Raw genomic sequence first — 16,211 nt, 5'->3', positions numbered from 1 at the left:
GGAGCTCAGATCCTGTACCACTGCTTTAGATATTGCTCAAAGGCAAGTGTCCAGAACAGCCAGCCAGATCCAAGCCTGGTTGGGTTGAAATATAGATTTAGTGCTATGACAGCCATCTGAGTTTGGAGGGATTTGTACTTTAGGATTTCTCACCCCTCACACCTTTCCTCAAGGTATCTTTAGGCCTTGTATTCCCTCCTTTGTCATGCATCTTCAAATTCCAAGAAGTCTTAGCTATTGGTGCAGGTTATGCTCCTCAGTTTTGGGGACAGAGGCCTTGTCCAGGGCAAATCTTGCCCTTTAGCCCTGAGACCTTGTGGCAAGGTAGCAACGACAGGCTAGAACCAAACCCAGGACTTGGGCAGGTTCCCTGTTAGGGGGTTTAGGATTAATGAGGGCACCACAGCTATGCCTAAGCTGTACCACTCCTTTCTTCCTGTACTATGAGTGGAGGCCGAGGACTTCCCCCATACCTCTGGAGGTTATCTGGCTGTACTGGGCACAGGGCTGGATGATGTACTGTTTGAGAGGACAACATACTCAGGAGATTTCAGTGGGACTGATTTCTAGGCTACTGTGTGTATGGGGGTGGCATTGCAGGAAAGAGGTAGACGCCTGTTGCCTCTTAAACCACCCTGTATAAAATTACAGTATAGCATCTTCCATGTACGTGTGCCTGAAATATCTGCAATAAAGAGGTGTTTGTAAACTCTGGTTTCTTCCTTCCTGAGGGTGCCAGGTTGGGCAAGGGGATGTTGAGGGACAGTAGGGAACAATGTGATGTTTGTGGTGGGACTTTTTCCTGCTCTTGTAATTTCTGGGCCTTCTGACATCGCTGGTCTCCTCAGGCATTATGAGAACAGCCTGGGAGGCCGAGTTGACGCTGTCCTAGGCCCATCATGAGCCCATGCCTTGGGAGTGGGCATGGACCAGGCAGGATATCCTGAGGCTTGTAGGGCTTTGGGAGGTACAGCATGTGGGCGTTTGCTCTGCCTCGGCCCTGCTAGACTCCCCGGACCCCGCTGGCACACGGGCGGGGCGTCGGAGGAGACCCGGCTCAGGAACAACAAGGCATCCGCTCCCAGCCCGGAACCTTTCTTCAGTAAGTGCAGGTTCCGGGAGCCGAAGATCGGGCGGGCCGGAAGTGGAGGCGGTTGGTGAGGTTGGAGGGGCTCAGGGACGCGGCGAGGGCCGCGGTTTGTGGGCTGCGGGTGGACCGAGTGTAGTGACCGGCATCCCGCTGTCTGGCCCCGGTGCGGCTGTACTCGGCTGGACAGTGCGCAGCGGCAGCGACACGAACTCGGCGCGGACAGGGCGCCGGTGGCTGGGCCCATGGCCTCCTGCGCGAGCATCGACATCGAGGACGCCACGCAGCACCTACGGGACATCCTGAAGCTGGACCGGCCCGCGGGGGGTGAGCCAGGACAGCAGGGTTGGGCCTTCGCAGAACAAGCAGAGGGGCAGTTCGGGTCAGGATCTCCCACAGGTCCACAGGTCCCTCCGGACCGGCTCTGCATCCTCCCGGCTGGTGAGGGCAGACAAGGATCAGAGCGGTAAACCCGTGAGCTTGCTCCCCGAAGGGCACAGTCTCCTGAGTGCGATCCCTCACAATCCCGCCCCGGTTTGCCTAGTCCTTCAGCCTCTTGGCTGAAGGTGGAGGCCCTGCTGTGAATCCTCAGGACCCCTTTGGTGTCCTGGCCCCAGGGTCTCTAGTGTTCCTGGGACTGGCCTGCGTTCCCTGCCCTTTGCCATGTTTCAGAGGCCTAGTCTGCTCGTCTGTATGATGAGTTCTTTGTCTACACTAGGTGCTGTGCTCCTGAAGAGCCATAGGTCCCCCTCTGCAACTTGCATTTCTCTCTAGAATAGACTCCAGGCATGCTGTTCTGAAATTAATGTTCAGGAGGAAAGTGACCACCCCCAATTCTGTGCCCTTCCTGGGATTAAGGCAAATCACTGACTGCATGGCCTTGATGGTATTAGACTAAAAACGTCTGCAACCCCTAGTTTCTTTCCACTTATTTAAACTTTATTTGGGCTTGCAGTGATACCTCAAAACTGCTTCTGCCCTCAAGGAGTCTCCAGAACACAGATCCAAAAGAAATTGTGATATTGCTGTTGTCATTGAAAGAGGAGTGTTTCGGTATTTTGTTGGGGTTAGGGTAGGTAGAATGGAAGCTGGAGAGTGCCTGAGAACAGGTCTGAAAGAGGAGACAATGTTTAGGCTATATCTGGTAATATGAACAGGAGCTTGGAGGTCAGGAAAGACTTCCACAAACAGGAAATCGCACGTGTGAAGGTACCAAAGTTTCCTGGGTAGTTCAGGGACCCATGAAAAGTTATAGTGGTTGAAAGACTGGCTGGTGATGGTGTTATAGTTGTGCAATGGGCAGAGCTGTAAGTTGGTGTTTCCTCAGACCCTGTTCTTAAACCTGTTGGGAGTCTCGAATTGGCTGCTACTGGAAGCAGGCACTGGTGCTCACTCTGGGTGGGTTTAGCTACCCACTGTTCCCTGAGAAAATCCATCTGCTGCCTAAAACCACTGAATCCTTTTCCCCAGGCCTGGAGTGTGCTCCTTTTACTCATGAGTTTGGCTTAGGCCTCTAATTCTCATCAGCTGCTGTGTAGACGAGATTCCACAAAGTTTTGGTGGAGACCCTAACATGGCCAACCTTGCGTGGCTTGTGTATTTGTCCTCATGGTAGCCTGCCTGGGCGGGAGACTGGTCAGCTTACCACTGAGCAGCTAAGATGGGTCTGAACAAAGTTAAGCGGCCTTGAGGCTTTTTTATGAACTCTTTATTTATTGATTGGTACTTAATTCTCCTGTTTGCAGAGTAGCTCTGCCTCATCTTCTCTCACTGGAGGACTATGTCAGACCTCAGACTGTTTTATGACTAGAAACTGGTTGTAATCCTGACTGTGGAGCCCTAGTCTCATTGTCACCTGGGAGTTTCGAAATGGTGTCAGAGCCTATGAGGGTACTTGAAATTCGGCCAGTGGCAAACAACTCAAAACTGTCTTTCCTGCCTCTACACACTACCCCATAGTTTCTCTCCTCTTTGTTCAGCTCCTCTATGTCCATTCTTCCTGAATTTACCTGCTCAAGGTGGCTTCTTTTGAGCCATTTCTCTGTGAGGCAGGCTCCTTCCTTTCTTCCTCTCATATCTTATCAGTGTCTTTCCATGCCTCAGGAGCCCTTCCTCTCTTCTCCAACCCCTGCCACTACCTTGGTCTAGGCCCTGGTGTCTCTTACCCAGATTCTCAACTATTCTGCATAGTGCCTTAGAGCAATCAGCCCTCTGGCCAGTGCTGACCATGTCACTTCCTTTTTTAAACTCTTCTGTGGCTCTCATTGCCACAGAGAATCTAAGCACCCCAGCCTCATACCTGAGACCTCTGCAGCCTCGTTTTCCCTCCATTCTTCCCATGTTTGTGTGTTCCAGCCACACTGGCTCTAATGGTACCGCTTCTGTGAACTCTTATCCTGACCCTTCCCATGCCTTTCCTCAAGTACAGAGTCCCTCTGTCCTGACCCAGGCCTGAGGATTAATTGGCCCCAGAGGGTCCTTGATAGCTTGCACTTGGCCCCCAGGTAGAAGAGCATTATGCTCATCTTTGATCCTGGAATACATTGGGTTCACCATCAGTGTTTATGGAATGAAAGATGAACAAAGGGCCCTCTTCCTCAAGTACATGCCTCAGTTGAGTGTTCCTACGGCACCTCATGGGTCTGGAAGGAAACTCCACAGGAGGTGAGACCAGTTAGCAGGTAGAGCAACCTCATGATAGTGGCTCTTTCTGTCCCCAGGCCCCAGTTCAGAGAGCCAGCGGCCATCTAACGCCTACAATGGGGACCTCAATGGACTCCTGGTCCCAGACCCCCTTTGCTCAGGTGATGGTACTTCAGCAAACAAGCCTGGTCTCCGGGCCATGCCACCTATTAACCTGCAGGAGAAGCAAGTCATGTGAGTGCCTGAGAGATAACAATGGTGGTGATGGGGTCTTCGGGGTGTCTGTTAGCTGAAGTCATGAGATGGGGGGAGATAAGGACCAGCAGCCTCTGCTGCTCCCCCACTAGATGCCCTAGGATGGAGCACTTAACCACAGTGAGTTTGCATGAATGATGAGGGATGAGGACAAGCTCAAGGGCTTGGCTTGGATCTGACGTTTAGGCACTTGGTTTATCATTCCCATGGAGAGAGGTGAGCAAGGGGAGCTATGGGTCTGGAGACCAGTGAACCAGGCAGAGCCGTGCATCTGGGACTGGACACCTTCCCCATGTGGCTGTATCCTCTCCTCATCCCAACCCTGGCCATTGAGACTTTGGGTAAACAAGAATCAAGCTTGTGCATGCCTTCCTCCAGCTGCCTTTCAGGAGATGACAGCTCTACCTGCATTGGGATTTTGGCCAAGGAGGTGGAGATTGTGGCCAGCAGTGACTCTAGCATCTCGAGCAAGGCACGAGGGAGCAACAAGGTGAGTACCAGAATGTTGTGGCATGTATGGCCCACTCAGCCTCTCCCTCCCCTCTCCCTTGCTGCCAGTTCCTATGGGGACCACCTTAACAGGCAGGTAATATGTCCCAGTCTCAGAAAGCCACAGTTGATTACCAAGTATCTATAGGAGTCTGGCCCCAGGAGTTGTAATTGGGTGGCAGGGCTTGCACATGTGGCCTCCCTCTACTGTCCCCAGGGATACTAGGGACCACCTAACCTCTGAGAATGCTGCCCCAGCCCTCAGCTTCTACAACCTTCCTCACCCTTGGTTCTCAGGTGAAAATCCAGCCTGTTGCCAAGTATGACTGGGAGCAGAAATACTACTATGGCAACCTGATTGCTGTGTCCAACTCCTTCTTGGCCTATGCCATTCGGGGTGAGTAGGGGCAGGGGAGAGGTGGGAGGTATTCTGCTAGAAGTCCCAGAGATGCAAATTCAGTGTCAGGCCACTCAGCCTACTCAGACCTTAGGGATACAATGGAAGGCTTGTTTGTGCTGCACCTACCTCTTCCAGGCCTGGGGAGCCAAGTGGGAGAATCAAGCTTGAGACTTGTGGTGGCAATGAGGCAGGCAAGGGCAGCTTCTCTGCTGCTGCCTGGGCCTAGACATTCATGGCCAACTGCTGTCCTGATTCCAGCTGCCAATAATGGCTCAGCGATGGTGCGGGTGATCAGCGTCAGCACTTCGGAACGGACCTTACTCAAGGGCTTCACAGGCAGTGTGGCTGACCTGACCTTTGCACACCTCAACTCTTCACAGCTGGCCTGCCTGGATGAGGCAGGCAACCTGTTTGTGTGGCGCTTGGCTCTGGTTAATGGCAAAATTCAGTATCCTTTCTCTAGGGTGGGATGGGGGAACTGAAGAAAGGTGAGCAGAGCTGGGGGTGCCAGACACACCTCATCATCCACCTGTCTAGCCCTTAACAGCCTGCTCAGAGAAGAGATTTTGGTTCATATCCGGCAGCCAGAGGGTACACCACTGAACCACTTTCGTAGAATCATCTGGTGCCCCTTCATCCCTGAGGAGAGTGAGGATTGCTGTGAAGAAGGCAGCCCAACGGTGGCCCTGTTGCATGAGGACCGGGTGAGGAGGCTAGGCATGGAGAGAGGGGAGGGGACAGAGCAGCTATGGCGTGGGTCTCGGTTGAATACTCACCTCCTTGTATTCTCCAGGCTGAGGTGTGGGACCTAGACATGCTTCGCTCCAACCACAGCACCTGGCCTGTGGATGTCAGCCAAATCAAGCAGGGCTTCATTGTGGTGAAAGGCCACAGCACAGTAAGCCTGCGACTGCCTGCCTCCCCTGCCCTCCCTGCTTTTTTATACCCCTCATCTATTCCCTGTATCTACAGCTGCCCAGATAGCTTTATGGCATTGTTCCCATGGGGACACTGAGCACAAAGTGACCCTTACCTGCGGCACTCATGCCTAACGTGTCTGCACCCTGCGGATCTGGTCTTCTTTATGGCCTCCCATTCATTCCATCTTTCATACAGATGTGCAGATCTGCAGTGGGTCAGCCCAACTCACTACCATTCTAATCGGAGATGGGCTGCTACCACCTCTAGTAAGAAGGCAAAGTAAAGCTCTTTGGGTTTTTCCTAGTACCTGAGTGAAGGGGCCCTCTCACCTGATGGGACTGTTCTGGCCACCGCAAGCCATGATGGCTTCATCAAGTTCTGGCAGATTTACATTGAGGGGCAGGATGAGCCAAGGTAAAGCAGGGCCTGAGGGACCGGGAACTCCCAGGTAGGGGAACAGATCACCCACTCAGGCCCAGGCGCTTCATCTGCCTGCTTGCAGGTGTCTGCACGAGTGGAAGCCTCATGATGGGCGGCCCCTTTCCTGCCTCCTATTCTGTGATAACCACAAGAAACAGGACCCTGAGTGAGTGAATGGGCAGGCAGGTGGGTGATGGGCTGGACCTTGAGTTCCCATTGTGGGGACCAGCCAGCCATTCTGTGTCTCATCGCTTTGCAGTGTCCCTTTCTGGAGGTTCCTCATTACTGGCGCTGACCAGAATCGGGAGCTGAAGATGTGGTGCACGGTGTCCTGGACCTGCCTGCAGACCATTCGGTAAGGGTGGGCTGGAGAGCTGGTCAGGGGTAGAAAGGTTGGGGAAGCGGGTTCTTTCTACTCTCAATTTCATTCATCTCGCCTTGTGGCCCCCTAGCTTCTCCCCAGATATCTTCAGCTCAGTGAGTGTTCCCCCTAGCCTCAAAGTTTGCCTGGATCTCTCAGCAGAATACCTGATTCTCAGTGATGTGCAACGGAAGGTAAACTGCAGTGGGGGCACCCTGGGCAGAATTGGTATTGGGGAGGGCAGGGTTGTGTGGCACATCCACAGCCCTCACAGCCTTTGAGGTCAGCTGTGAATGCACTGCCCTTGCAGGTCCTCTACGTGATGGAGCTGCTGCAGAACCAGGAGGAAGGCCGTGCCTGCTTCAGCTCCATCTCTGAGTTCCTGCTGACCCACCCTGTCTTGAGCTTTGGTATCCAGGTCGTGAGTCGCTGCCGGCTGCGGCACACTGAGGTGCTGCCTGCCGAGGAAGAGAATGACAGCCTAGGGGCTGGTGAGCTGCTCAGGGCCAAAAATGTATGTTTATATGTAAGGAGTGCTGTGGCACAGAGGGCCAGGGACTTAATTGTCCACACTGACCTTGCAGATGGGACCCACGGAGCTGGTGCCATGGAGTCTGCAGCTGGTGTGCTCATCAAGCTCTTCTGTGTGCATACTAAGTGAGTGGAGCCCACCTGTGCCCTGTCTGTGCCCCTCCCTGACTGACCACTTTGAGGCCTTTCCTGTTCTCCTCTTCCTGTAGGGCTTTGCAAGATGTGCAGATCCGCTTCCAGCCACAGCTAAACCCTGATGTGGTGGCCCCACTCCCTACCCACACTGCCCATGAGGACTTTGGTAAGTGAGGGGTAAGAAAGAATCAGGTTAGACTGGCTGGGGTCGGAGATTTGACTCAAGTGGCAGCTTTTCCTACAGCATTTGGAGAGTCTCAGCCTGAACTGAGCTCCGGGGGGCTGGGATCAGCTGCTCACGGCTCCCAGCCTGACCTCCGACGCATTGTGGAGCTGCCTGCACCTGCTGACTTCATCAGTCTGAGCACTGAGACCAAGCCCAAGCTGATGACACCGGATGCTTTCATGACATCTAGTACCTCCCTGCAGCAGGTGTGCTGGAAGAGGGGCTTGACGCTCAAGGCAGGGGGACCTGGAAATCCTCACCTGTAGGCCACAGCTCTTACTCTCTGCATTTCCTCAGATCTCTGCATCCCCTAGTAATAGCAGTGGCAGCAGCAGCAGTGGCAGCAGCAGCAGCAGCAGCAGCTCCTCTCTTACAGCTGTGTCTGCCATGAGCAGTACCTCAGCTGTGGATCCCTCCTTGTCCAGGTGAAGTGAGGGTCAGAGTTGGGGGATGGCAGAGTCTGGTACCAGGTGATGCCAAGCTCTGGCTGCTTATGTCTCAGACTTCCTGCCACCAGGCCACCTGAGGAGCTGACCTTGAGCCCCAAGCTACAGCTGGATGGCAGTCTGACAATGAGCAGCAGTACCAGCCTGCAGACAAGCCCACGCAGCCTCCTGCCCGGCCTGTTACCAGGTCCAGCTGACAAATTGACTCCCAAAGGGCCTGGGCAGGTGTGTGTGTGCTTGTGTGTAAAGTGCAGGGTAGCATGTGTATAGCAGCGGGAAAGTTGGTGGCAGTCTCCTCTCACAGCACCCTGTCTGCTTGTCCTGTTCTGCCTCAGGTGGTCTGTATTTCCCCTGAGGTCATCTCAGCCTCCTGTGTGCCTTGGAGGGCAGCTCCTGAGCTTCTCCATCCCCACTTCCTCTCCTGAGTTGTGGCTGTTTTTGACTGCATTCCCTATCCCCCTGTCCCATCTCTCATCACTACAAATTCCAGTGCCTCATCTCTGAATGCCCCCCACCCCTATTTTCCACCACCTAAGCCCCCATTTTTGGCTCACCTCAGGTGCCTACTGCTGCCTCTGGACTGTCCCTGGAGCTGCAGGAAGTGGAACCCCTGGGGCTACCCCAGGCTTCCCCCAGCCGTACACGCTCCCCTGATGTTATTTCCTCAGCTTCCACTGTCCTGTCCCAGGACATCCCTGAGATCGCATCTGAGGCCCTGTCCCGTGGCTTTGGCTCCTCTGCTCCTGAGGGCCTTGAGCCAGACAGTATGGCCTCAGCTGCTTCAGCATTACACTTGCTGTCCCCACGGCCACGGCCCGAGCTTGGGCCCCAGCTTAGCCTGGATGGAGGCTCTGGGGATGGGGATCGGCATAGTACACCTTCCCTCCTGGAGGCAGCCTTGACCCAAGAGGCTACAGCCTCTGACAGTCAGGTCTGGCCAACAGCACCAGACATTACTCGGGAGACCTGCAGCAGCCTGGCAGAAAGGTGAGGAGCTTGGGAGGGGAAAAGTATACTGATGGTAGGAATTTCAGATAGAGTCACCCACTGCTGAGACAGTCTGTCTCCCTAGCCCTAGGAATGGCCTCCAGGAGAAGCACAAGAGCTTGGCCTTCCACCGACCACCTTATCATCTGCTGCAGCAACATGACAGCCAGGATGCCAGTGCTGAACAAAGGTGGGTATCACCCCACACCCTTCCTCTCTTGAGGGAGGGTCAGCAAGTGTTAGGTGCTTATCACTCCCCTGCCCCTTTCCACAGTGACCATGATGATGAGGTGGCCAGCATTGCTTCTGCTGCAGGGGGCTTTGGCACCAAAGTTTCCACTCCACGGCTGCCTGCCAAGGACTGGAAGACCAAGGGATCCCCGCGGGCCTCACCTAAGCTCAAGAGGAAGGGCAAAAAGGATGACGGGTAGGAGGGGTCCCGGGGCCAGGGAGAGGGGTGGTCCCCAGGCTGTCTAGGCCTGAGGTGCTTCTTGCCTGTGGCAGGGAATCGACTGCGGGATCCCGGCTCATGGAGCACCAGGTGAGTTGAGAAAACACTCTTTATACTTCTAGGACTCTTTCTTGAGAGTGGGGAAGGGTTCTGGGCCATTCCCTGATCTGGTATGTGGTATGGGTGGGGCAGGCATTATGTGACTGTTGGCACTACTGGCAGGTGACAGAGCCCCCTGAGGACTGGCCTGCAATAATTTGGCAACAGCAGAGAGAGCTGGCAGAGCTGCGGCACAGCCAAAAAGAGCTACTACAGCGTCTGTGCACCCAGCTCGAAGGCCTGCAGAGTACCGTCACAGGCCATGTAGAACGTGCCCTCGAGTCTCGGCACGAACAGGAGCGTATCCTTGTGGGCAGTGGCCCAGCATGGAAGAGAGTAGGGGCAGCCACAGTGTTCTTGAACCAGGAAGGGCTAGAGGACCTTCTCCAGGCTTGTTCCTTAGCTATAATGCAGAGCGGCGGTTGGAGCGGGCACTGGCAGAGGGGCAGCAACGGGGTGGGCAGCTACAAGAGCAGCTGACGCAACAGCTGTCCCAGGCGCTGTCTTCAGCTGTGGCTGGGAGGCTAGAGCGCAGCATACGGGATGAAATCAAGAAGACAGTGCCTCCATGTAAGTGTTGCATAGAGACTTCTGGGTGGGCCGGGTGGGAGTGGGGCCCTCTACCTGTCAAGCTTCCTCTCATGGCTCCACTTTTTCTTCTTTACCCTGCCCCAGGTGTCTCTAGGAGTCTGGAACCCGTGGCAGGCCAACTGAGTAACTCAGTGGCCACCAGACTCACAGCTGTGGAGGGAAGCATGAAAGAGAATATCTCCAAGCTGCTGAAGTCCAAGGTGTTATAGGGCCCAAGATGAGGGAGGTTGGTGCTTGGTGGTACTGGTCAGGTCAGCTTGGCCTCAGGCTTTCAACTCAGCCCAGCCCTTTCCTCTACCCCTAGAATTTAACAGACGCTATTGCCCGAGCAGCAGCAGACACGTTACAAGGGCCAATGCAGGCTGCCTACCGTGAAGCCTTCCAGAGTGTGGTGCTGCCTGCCTTCGAGAAGAGCTGCCAGGCCATGTTCCAACAGATCAATGATAGCTTCCGACTGGGCACACAGGAATGTGAGTAGAATCATATGCTCCATCATGGGAGGGGCTATCCTCTTCTCCCCCACCATCCCTCTCACTGCCCTCACCATCACCTCTTAGACTTGCAACAGTTAGAGAGCCACATGAAGAGCCGGAAGGCACGAGAACAGGAAGCGCGGGAGCCTGTGTTGGCCCAGCTGCGGAGCCTGGTCAGCACACTGCAAGGTGCCACTGAGCAGATGGCAGCCACTGTGTCTAGCAGTGTTCGGGCTGAGGTGCAACACCAGCTGCATGTGGCTGTGGGCAGGTGTGTGGGCAGAGCACTGGGAAAGGTGGTGGGTTTGAAAAGGGCCAAACCGGACTCCCTGTCTACCTCATTTCCCTCACTTTCCTTTGCAGCCTGCAGGAGTCAATTTTAGCACAGGTACAGCGCATTGTTAAGGGTGAGGTGAGTGTGGCACTGAAGGAGCAGCAGGCCTCCGTCACCTCTAGCATCATGCAAGCCATGCGCTCAGCTGCGGGCACACCTGTCCCAGCTGCCCACCTCGACTGCCAGGCCCAGCAAGCCCATATCTTGCAGCTGCTGCAGCAGGGCCACCTCAATCAGGCCTTCCAGCAGGTACGCCGGGCATTAAGCCCAATTAAAGGTCAGGTGTCTCCTGACTAAGCCCACACAGCATACATTCCACTCCACTCATCAGGCTCTGGGAAGTCTGGCCCCAGTGGACTGTTCTTGATTTTCTTTGGCCTCTAGGCTCTTTCCCTTGCTTTTTCTCTCTATCTAGATCTTGGATCCCTTTCTTCCTGCCTCATCCTGCCTTGTTTCATGACCACCCTTCTCAGGAAATCTTTCCTGTTACCCTAGATTAACAACATAGTTCTACTGTGTTCTCTCTGGCCCTTGAGCATTCCCCTCTGGAGCCCTCAGTACCCCAGTCTGTGGTCATCCTCTGTCAGGCCACACCGTCAGACAAGCAGGCATTCTACCTGACAGCTATCAATGCGATTCTCTACCCAGGCCCTCACGGCTGCTGACCTGAACCTGGTGCTGTATGTGTGTGAAACTGTGGACCCAGGCCAGGTCTTTGGGCAGCCACCCTGCCCACTCTCCCAGCCCGTGCTCCTTTCCTTCATCCAGCAACTTGCCTCTGACCTTGGCACTCGAACTGACCTCAAGCTCAGGTGAGTGGGCACCATCAGACCAGGAGATGGGCAGGGGTAGAGGTAGAGGAGCAATTCAAAGCAAAGGCTTCTCTGCAACCTGATTCCTCTCCCTAATTTTCTCTACCAGTTCCCTTTGCCCCCACCCATTGCGGGCTTGGAGGCCTCCCTTGTCAGCAGTTCCTTTGGGCCTCATTGCCACCAGGGGGCGCTACCGTGTGCTAGAGCCCACCTGTAGCTTTTCTGTTTTCTCCGCTCACAGCTACCTGGAAGAGGCTGTAATGCACCTGGACCACACTGACCCTATCACTCGAGACCACATGGGCTCTGTCATGGCCCAGGTGCGCCAGAAGTTATTCCAGTTCCTGCAGGCTGAGCCATACAACTCACTTGGCAAAGCGGCCCGGCGTCTTAGCCTCATGTTGCATGGCCTTGTGACCCCCACCCTCCCTTAGCGAAGCCTGCCTTGCCCAGGGGTGCAATGGCATTGAAGGCCAGCAGACAGGCCTAGGCCAAAGCAGGGTCATGTCTGCCCTTTATCTGCTCAGGCTTCCACCTCTGGGGTGGTTGAGAGGGGGAACACTGGCTGTAGTCTACAGGTTATGGTAGCCAGCAGGTTTAGGCTGAGCCCAGGGTGGGTATTGTGCCTTCTTGGGTTCTGCCATGCCTGGAGCATGACCCCCTGAGATTGTGATACCACTTGAGTTGAATTTTCCATGTTCCTTTTTACCTCTGTTTTGGATCTTTCTGTTTTTGAAAAACATTGAGAAATTCAATTAAATGCTTTTGGAATAAAATGGGAGTATGTGTGTGTTTTTGGTGTGTCTTTGGTGAGACTTTGATAACTGCCCTCTGTTCTCTGGCCTTTCTCTTCTCCCTGCGTGGAGCTCTGTGGAGGCCAACCCATCCCAAGGGCTTGGACACCTACCCTCATCTGCTCAACTGCCCTCTCAAATCTCCCCTCTCCCCATCTCTGGAGTGAGGACCTTGTGCACCTCCCTGGGCTTTCAGTTTGCCAACCTGCATTTAGGAGGCGTGGTGGCTTGCTGGCTTTGAAGCCCCGCCCCTCCTCCCGTCCAATCACAGTCCCTCCTTCCGGGGGCTGGGCTGAAGGGCTGCTCTGAAAGCTGCCAGCTCTGACACTAGACTCCCAGCCGGGGATGATGCTCTGCTCCTCCTGCAGCTGCTTCTGTCGCCACCGCCAGCAACCACCCCGCGCTCTGGGGCTGCTGCTGCTGCTTCTGTTACCACCACTCGGTGAGTGCTGGCATACTGGTCTGATCTGGGCTGCACATTCTCACCAGGCTAGGTTTAGGATGTGTGGGAGCTGGGGCACAGCCTTCCTGGATGCTGGGAGCCAGGATGGTGTGGAGGTGCTAGAGCCACTAGTGTGTACAAGTGTCTTGAGTACTGAAAGTGGTGAGCATTAACTGAGTTGTGGGGGTAGGATCCCAAAATTTTGCAGCCCCCATTCTAATAAAGGGAGGTGTGAACTATGACAAAATTCCAAGACTAGCTTTGGGATCCTTGAGGTCTTCTGTTAGTCTGGCCTGGATCCTGACCTCCTCTATTCTGCTCTATCTGTCCGAAAATCTCTGTCTTTGGGGATGGGCCGGGAAGGTCAGGCAAAACTTGTCTAGGCTGCAGAGAGAATGGGTGGTGCTGGGGAGGGGCTGTGTGGCCACGGCCCCTGCCCCCCTTCACCATGTCTTGACATATTCGCTTGGACCATCTTCACCCGACTTGAGGCTGCAGAAGCCCCAGAAGCTCAGAGGAGGAACTGACTCCTGGGACATGAGGACACATACCCTGCCTATCCTGCCCTCCTCCCCTCCAGCACATTTCCTTTTGGGTCCCACCTAGATGGGAGCCAAGGCAAGAGGTCCCCACATGTGCCCCTTATTTCCCTGGGGCACCCCTTTCACGCTGAGTCATGTCCCCAGAGCACGCCATGGTAAATGAGCCCCTGGGGGTTGGGGCTAGCCGGCTCATCCTATCTACCATTTTCCATCCCCTCTCCTAGTCTTTGTATCTCCCCTGGCAGCAGCTGCTGAGGGCCCAGGCCCCTGTAACACCATATACCAGGGCTTCGCAGAGTGTCTCATCCGCTTGGGGGACGGCATGGGCCGTGGAGGCGAGCTAGAGACCATCTGCAGGTAAGGACGGGTATGAGGTCAGCGGTCCGACCCCCACCACCCTCTCTGACTGACCTCTTCCTTCCCATCCCAAAGCCTCCTTGCCCTACCTAATTCCCTTAATCCCTCTCCCATAACAGGTCTTGGAATGATTTCCACACCTGCGCCTCGCAAGTCTTGTTGGGATGCCCAGAAGAGGCGGCTGCTGTGTGGGAGTCACTACAGCAAGAAGCTCGCCGGGCCCCACACCCGGATAACTTGCACACTCTGTGTGGCGCCCCTGTGCATGTCCGGGAGCGTGGTTCTGGCCTGGAGACCAACCAGGAGACACTACGGGCAACAGCACCTGCCCCTACCCTGGCCCCTGTACCCCAGCTGCTGGCAGTTGCTCTGGCACTCTGTTGCCTCCTGGGGCCTCTGGCCTAGCCATTGGGGTCAGATAGCAGCACCCCTGTTGCCACCCTTTCTCTGGTGGCTGCTCTTGAGGCTCTGCAGAGCCTACTCAGCTTTCATTAAAGGTATTTATATTTGTACTAAGCTCTTTCCTTTTTTCCTGCTGCGCTTGTCTGGGGCAGAGGCCTCCAGAAGCTGATCCCCAGGACAGTTTGGGCGGAGCCAAAGGCCACCACAGGGGACTCAGTCTTAATCCTTACAAACACTCATTTCCCAGGGGCAGCATGGAGCTTTCCATTGTGTGCAGGTTTCAAGCGCTCTGGTGGTCTGTCCTCCAAGGTTGGCATTCCTAGCGCTGCTTGGCTCCTAGGGGCCCTGCGAGGTAGTGGTGTTCCACCCCATCGCCAGTATATACACCTCCCTCCCCATGCTCATTCCTGCTTCCGTATTTCTGACCATCTCACCTCCTCTTCTGAACTACCACCTAGCCTTCAAGACAGCTCAGACTAAATGCTCTGTCTTCTCCCACTCTGGGGTCCTGGTCCACCTGAAGAGACTGTTCCAGAAGGTGCGGAGCCCTTGGAGTCTACTTCAGTTCCCCAAAGTGACCTAAAACTGCAGAAACTGGGGTCATAATGAGAGTTCCCTGGGCCTCTGCCCTCCACAAGCTTCTTTGAGAAGAGATGTGTTGTGTGAAGTCAAAACAATCCCAGAAGGTGTTCTGGAAGCATGGAATGGGTGTGTGGTGTGAGGAGCCCCTGTTCATCCTTGAGAAGAGAAAGAACAAGAGTTGGCATGGGCAGAGCCTGAGAGAAGGAGTCTCAGAAGGGGTAAGACCCTCTTTTGATCAGTCTTCTACCGCCAGCACCAGGTCCCTATTCCAAGCCACCGCCCCAAGGTGGTCATTGCCATGACCTCCTCACTGGCTTTTACTCTCACTCTCTTCCCTTTATTTTCCATTTTCTATATTGAAAAACAGCTGCTGCTGTTAAGCTCCTTCTCATTGTCTAGAAGGCCCTACATAAGCCTGCTCTACCCTCTGTAGCAGCACAGAGGAGTGATCTACCTACACAGCCCTTGGGGTAACAGCAAGCTTCAAAGAAGGAACATAATAGGGTGTAATAGGGGGTAAGGATAGAGACTTACAAGTGGTCAGGAAGATGTGGGGCTGAGTTGGAGAGGGCTTTACAAGCGGGACCCAAAGGAATCAGTTGGGAGGGAGGGAGAGGGGGTGAGAGCCCAGAGCTAGGCAGACTAGAGTTACACTAAAGCCCATGGTGGGAGGCTGTGTCCCTAGGACAGAATCAGGCTTGATGGGACCCTTGCTTAGGCTCCAGGGTGACAGGTGCCTCCAGAGACCTCACCCTCGTGTGTTGGTTCATTCATGCTTTCCAAACACCGTATTTCACTTAGCTCAGATGCCTCCATTAACTCCCTCTCTGCCCTGTCTTTGCTTCTGTGCTTCATTTGCCTGTACTTTTATCCCACTTCTCTCTCCCAAATGGTCATTATCCATCTCCTCATATCACCTGACGGGGAAAGTTTAGAAAAACAACACTCCCATATCTGCCCACCTTTGACCATCAGAATTTTCCAGAAAGAAAGGCCAGGCTTTTATTCTTCTGGGTCTCTGTACATCTATTCTCTGTGCTCAGAATGCCCTTCCCCATTTTCTCCTGGTGAACTCCTACTTCTTTTTCAGTATCACCTCCTCCAGGAAATATTCCCTAACCCTGACTCCAAGCTGAATCAGCAGCCTCCTACAGTTTCATACAGTTCCTGGGTTTTCTTCTGTGTCAGTACCGATAGCACCGGCTTGTAACTGTCTGGGTCCAGCTCAGAATTCCTTTCTGTGGACTTCCCAAAGGTCTTCTTTGTGTCTCTAGCACTTGATCTAGGGATGGGTATAAAGAGTTCACTTGTGGGAGTGTGTGAATGAAAGATAAAATCTCTAAGTCCAGCATAGGAAGTGTTTGGTCTGAGAATGTGGAAGATGTGTTATCTTAGGGCAGCCCCCTCAGCCTGGGCATACTGTTAGGAGGG

At 54.4% G+C, this 16,211-nt stretch overlaps 2 protein-coding genes across 6 annotated transcripts; both read left to right on the top strand.

The window, feature by feature from the left end:
* The first annotated feature begins 1,131 nt into the window (after window positions 1-1,131).
* EDC4 (enhancer of mRNA decapping 4) lies at window positions 1,132-12,437 on the top strand. Of its 5 annotated transcripts, none has more exons than XM_036231459.1 (29): window positions 1,132-1,414; window positions 3,808-3,964; window positions 4,364-4,475; window positions 4,772-4,871; window positions 5,133-5,322; window positions 5,431-5,578; window positions 5,668-5,772; window positions 6,100-6,209; window positions 6,298-6,381; window positions 6,475-6,570; window positions 6,668-6,770; window positions 6,887-7,067; window positions 7,161-7,233; window positions 7,317-7,408; window positions 7,475-7,674; window positions 7,766-7,893; window positions 7,986-8,139; window positions 8,474-8,901; window positions 8,987-9,091; window positions 9,176-9,328; window positions 9,406-9,442; window positions 9,575-9,752; window positions 9,866-10,021; window positions 10,127-10,242; window positions 10,347-10,512; window positions 10,600-10,786; window positions 10,879-11,098; window positions 11,498-11,661; window positions 11,903-12,375. In XM_036231459.1, the coding sequence occupies exons 1-29, from the start codon at window positions 1,333-1,335 to the stop codon at window positions 12,093-12,095; spliced, it is 4,218 nt and encodes a 1,405-aa protein (XP_036087352.1). In that variant the 5' UTR covers window positions 1,132-1,332; the 3' UTR covers window positions 12,096-12,375. The 5 variants fall into 5 exon arrangements, with proteins under 5 accessions (XP_036087352.1, XP_036087351.1, XP_036087350.1 ...); XM_036231458.1 differs by having other exon boundaries at window positions 7,971-8,139; XM_016164142.2 differs by having other exon boundaries at window positions 1,133-1,414; window positions 7,487-7,674.
* A 99-nt stretch (window positions 12,438-12,536) lies between these two features.
* Window positions 12,537-14,308, top strand: NRN1L (neuritin 1 like). The gene is made up of 3 exons (XM_036231461.1): window positions 12,537-12,897; window positions 13,664-13,796; window positions 13,916-14,308. The coding sequence occupies exons 1-3, from the start codon at window positions 12,801-12,803 to the stop codon at window positions 14,199-14,201; spliced, it is 516 nt and encodes a 171-aa protein (XP_036087354.1). The 5' UTR covers window positions 12,537-12,800; the 3' UTR covers window positions 14,202-14,308.
* The last annotated feature ends 1,903 nt before the right edge of the window (window positions 14,309-16,211 follow it).

The sequence above is a fragment of the Rousettus aegyptiacus genome, unplaced genomic scaffold (assembly GCF_014176215.1).
Source record: "Rousettus aegyptiacus isolate mRouAeg1 unplaced genomic scaffold, mRouAeg1.p scaffold_m13_p_14, whole genome shotgun sequence".
NCBI classification, from domain to species: domain Eukaryota; kingdom Metazoa; phylum Chordata; class Mammalia; order Chiroptera; family Pteropodidae; genus Rousettus; species Rousettus aegyptiacus.
Note: the sequence above shows the minus strand (reverse complement) of the source record. Positions and strands in the feature narration are given on the sequence as shown.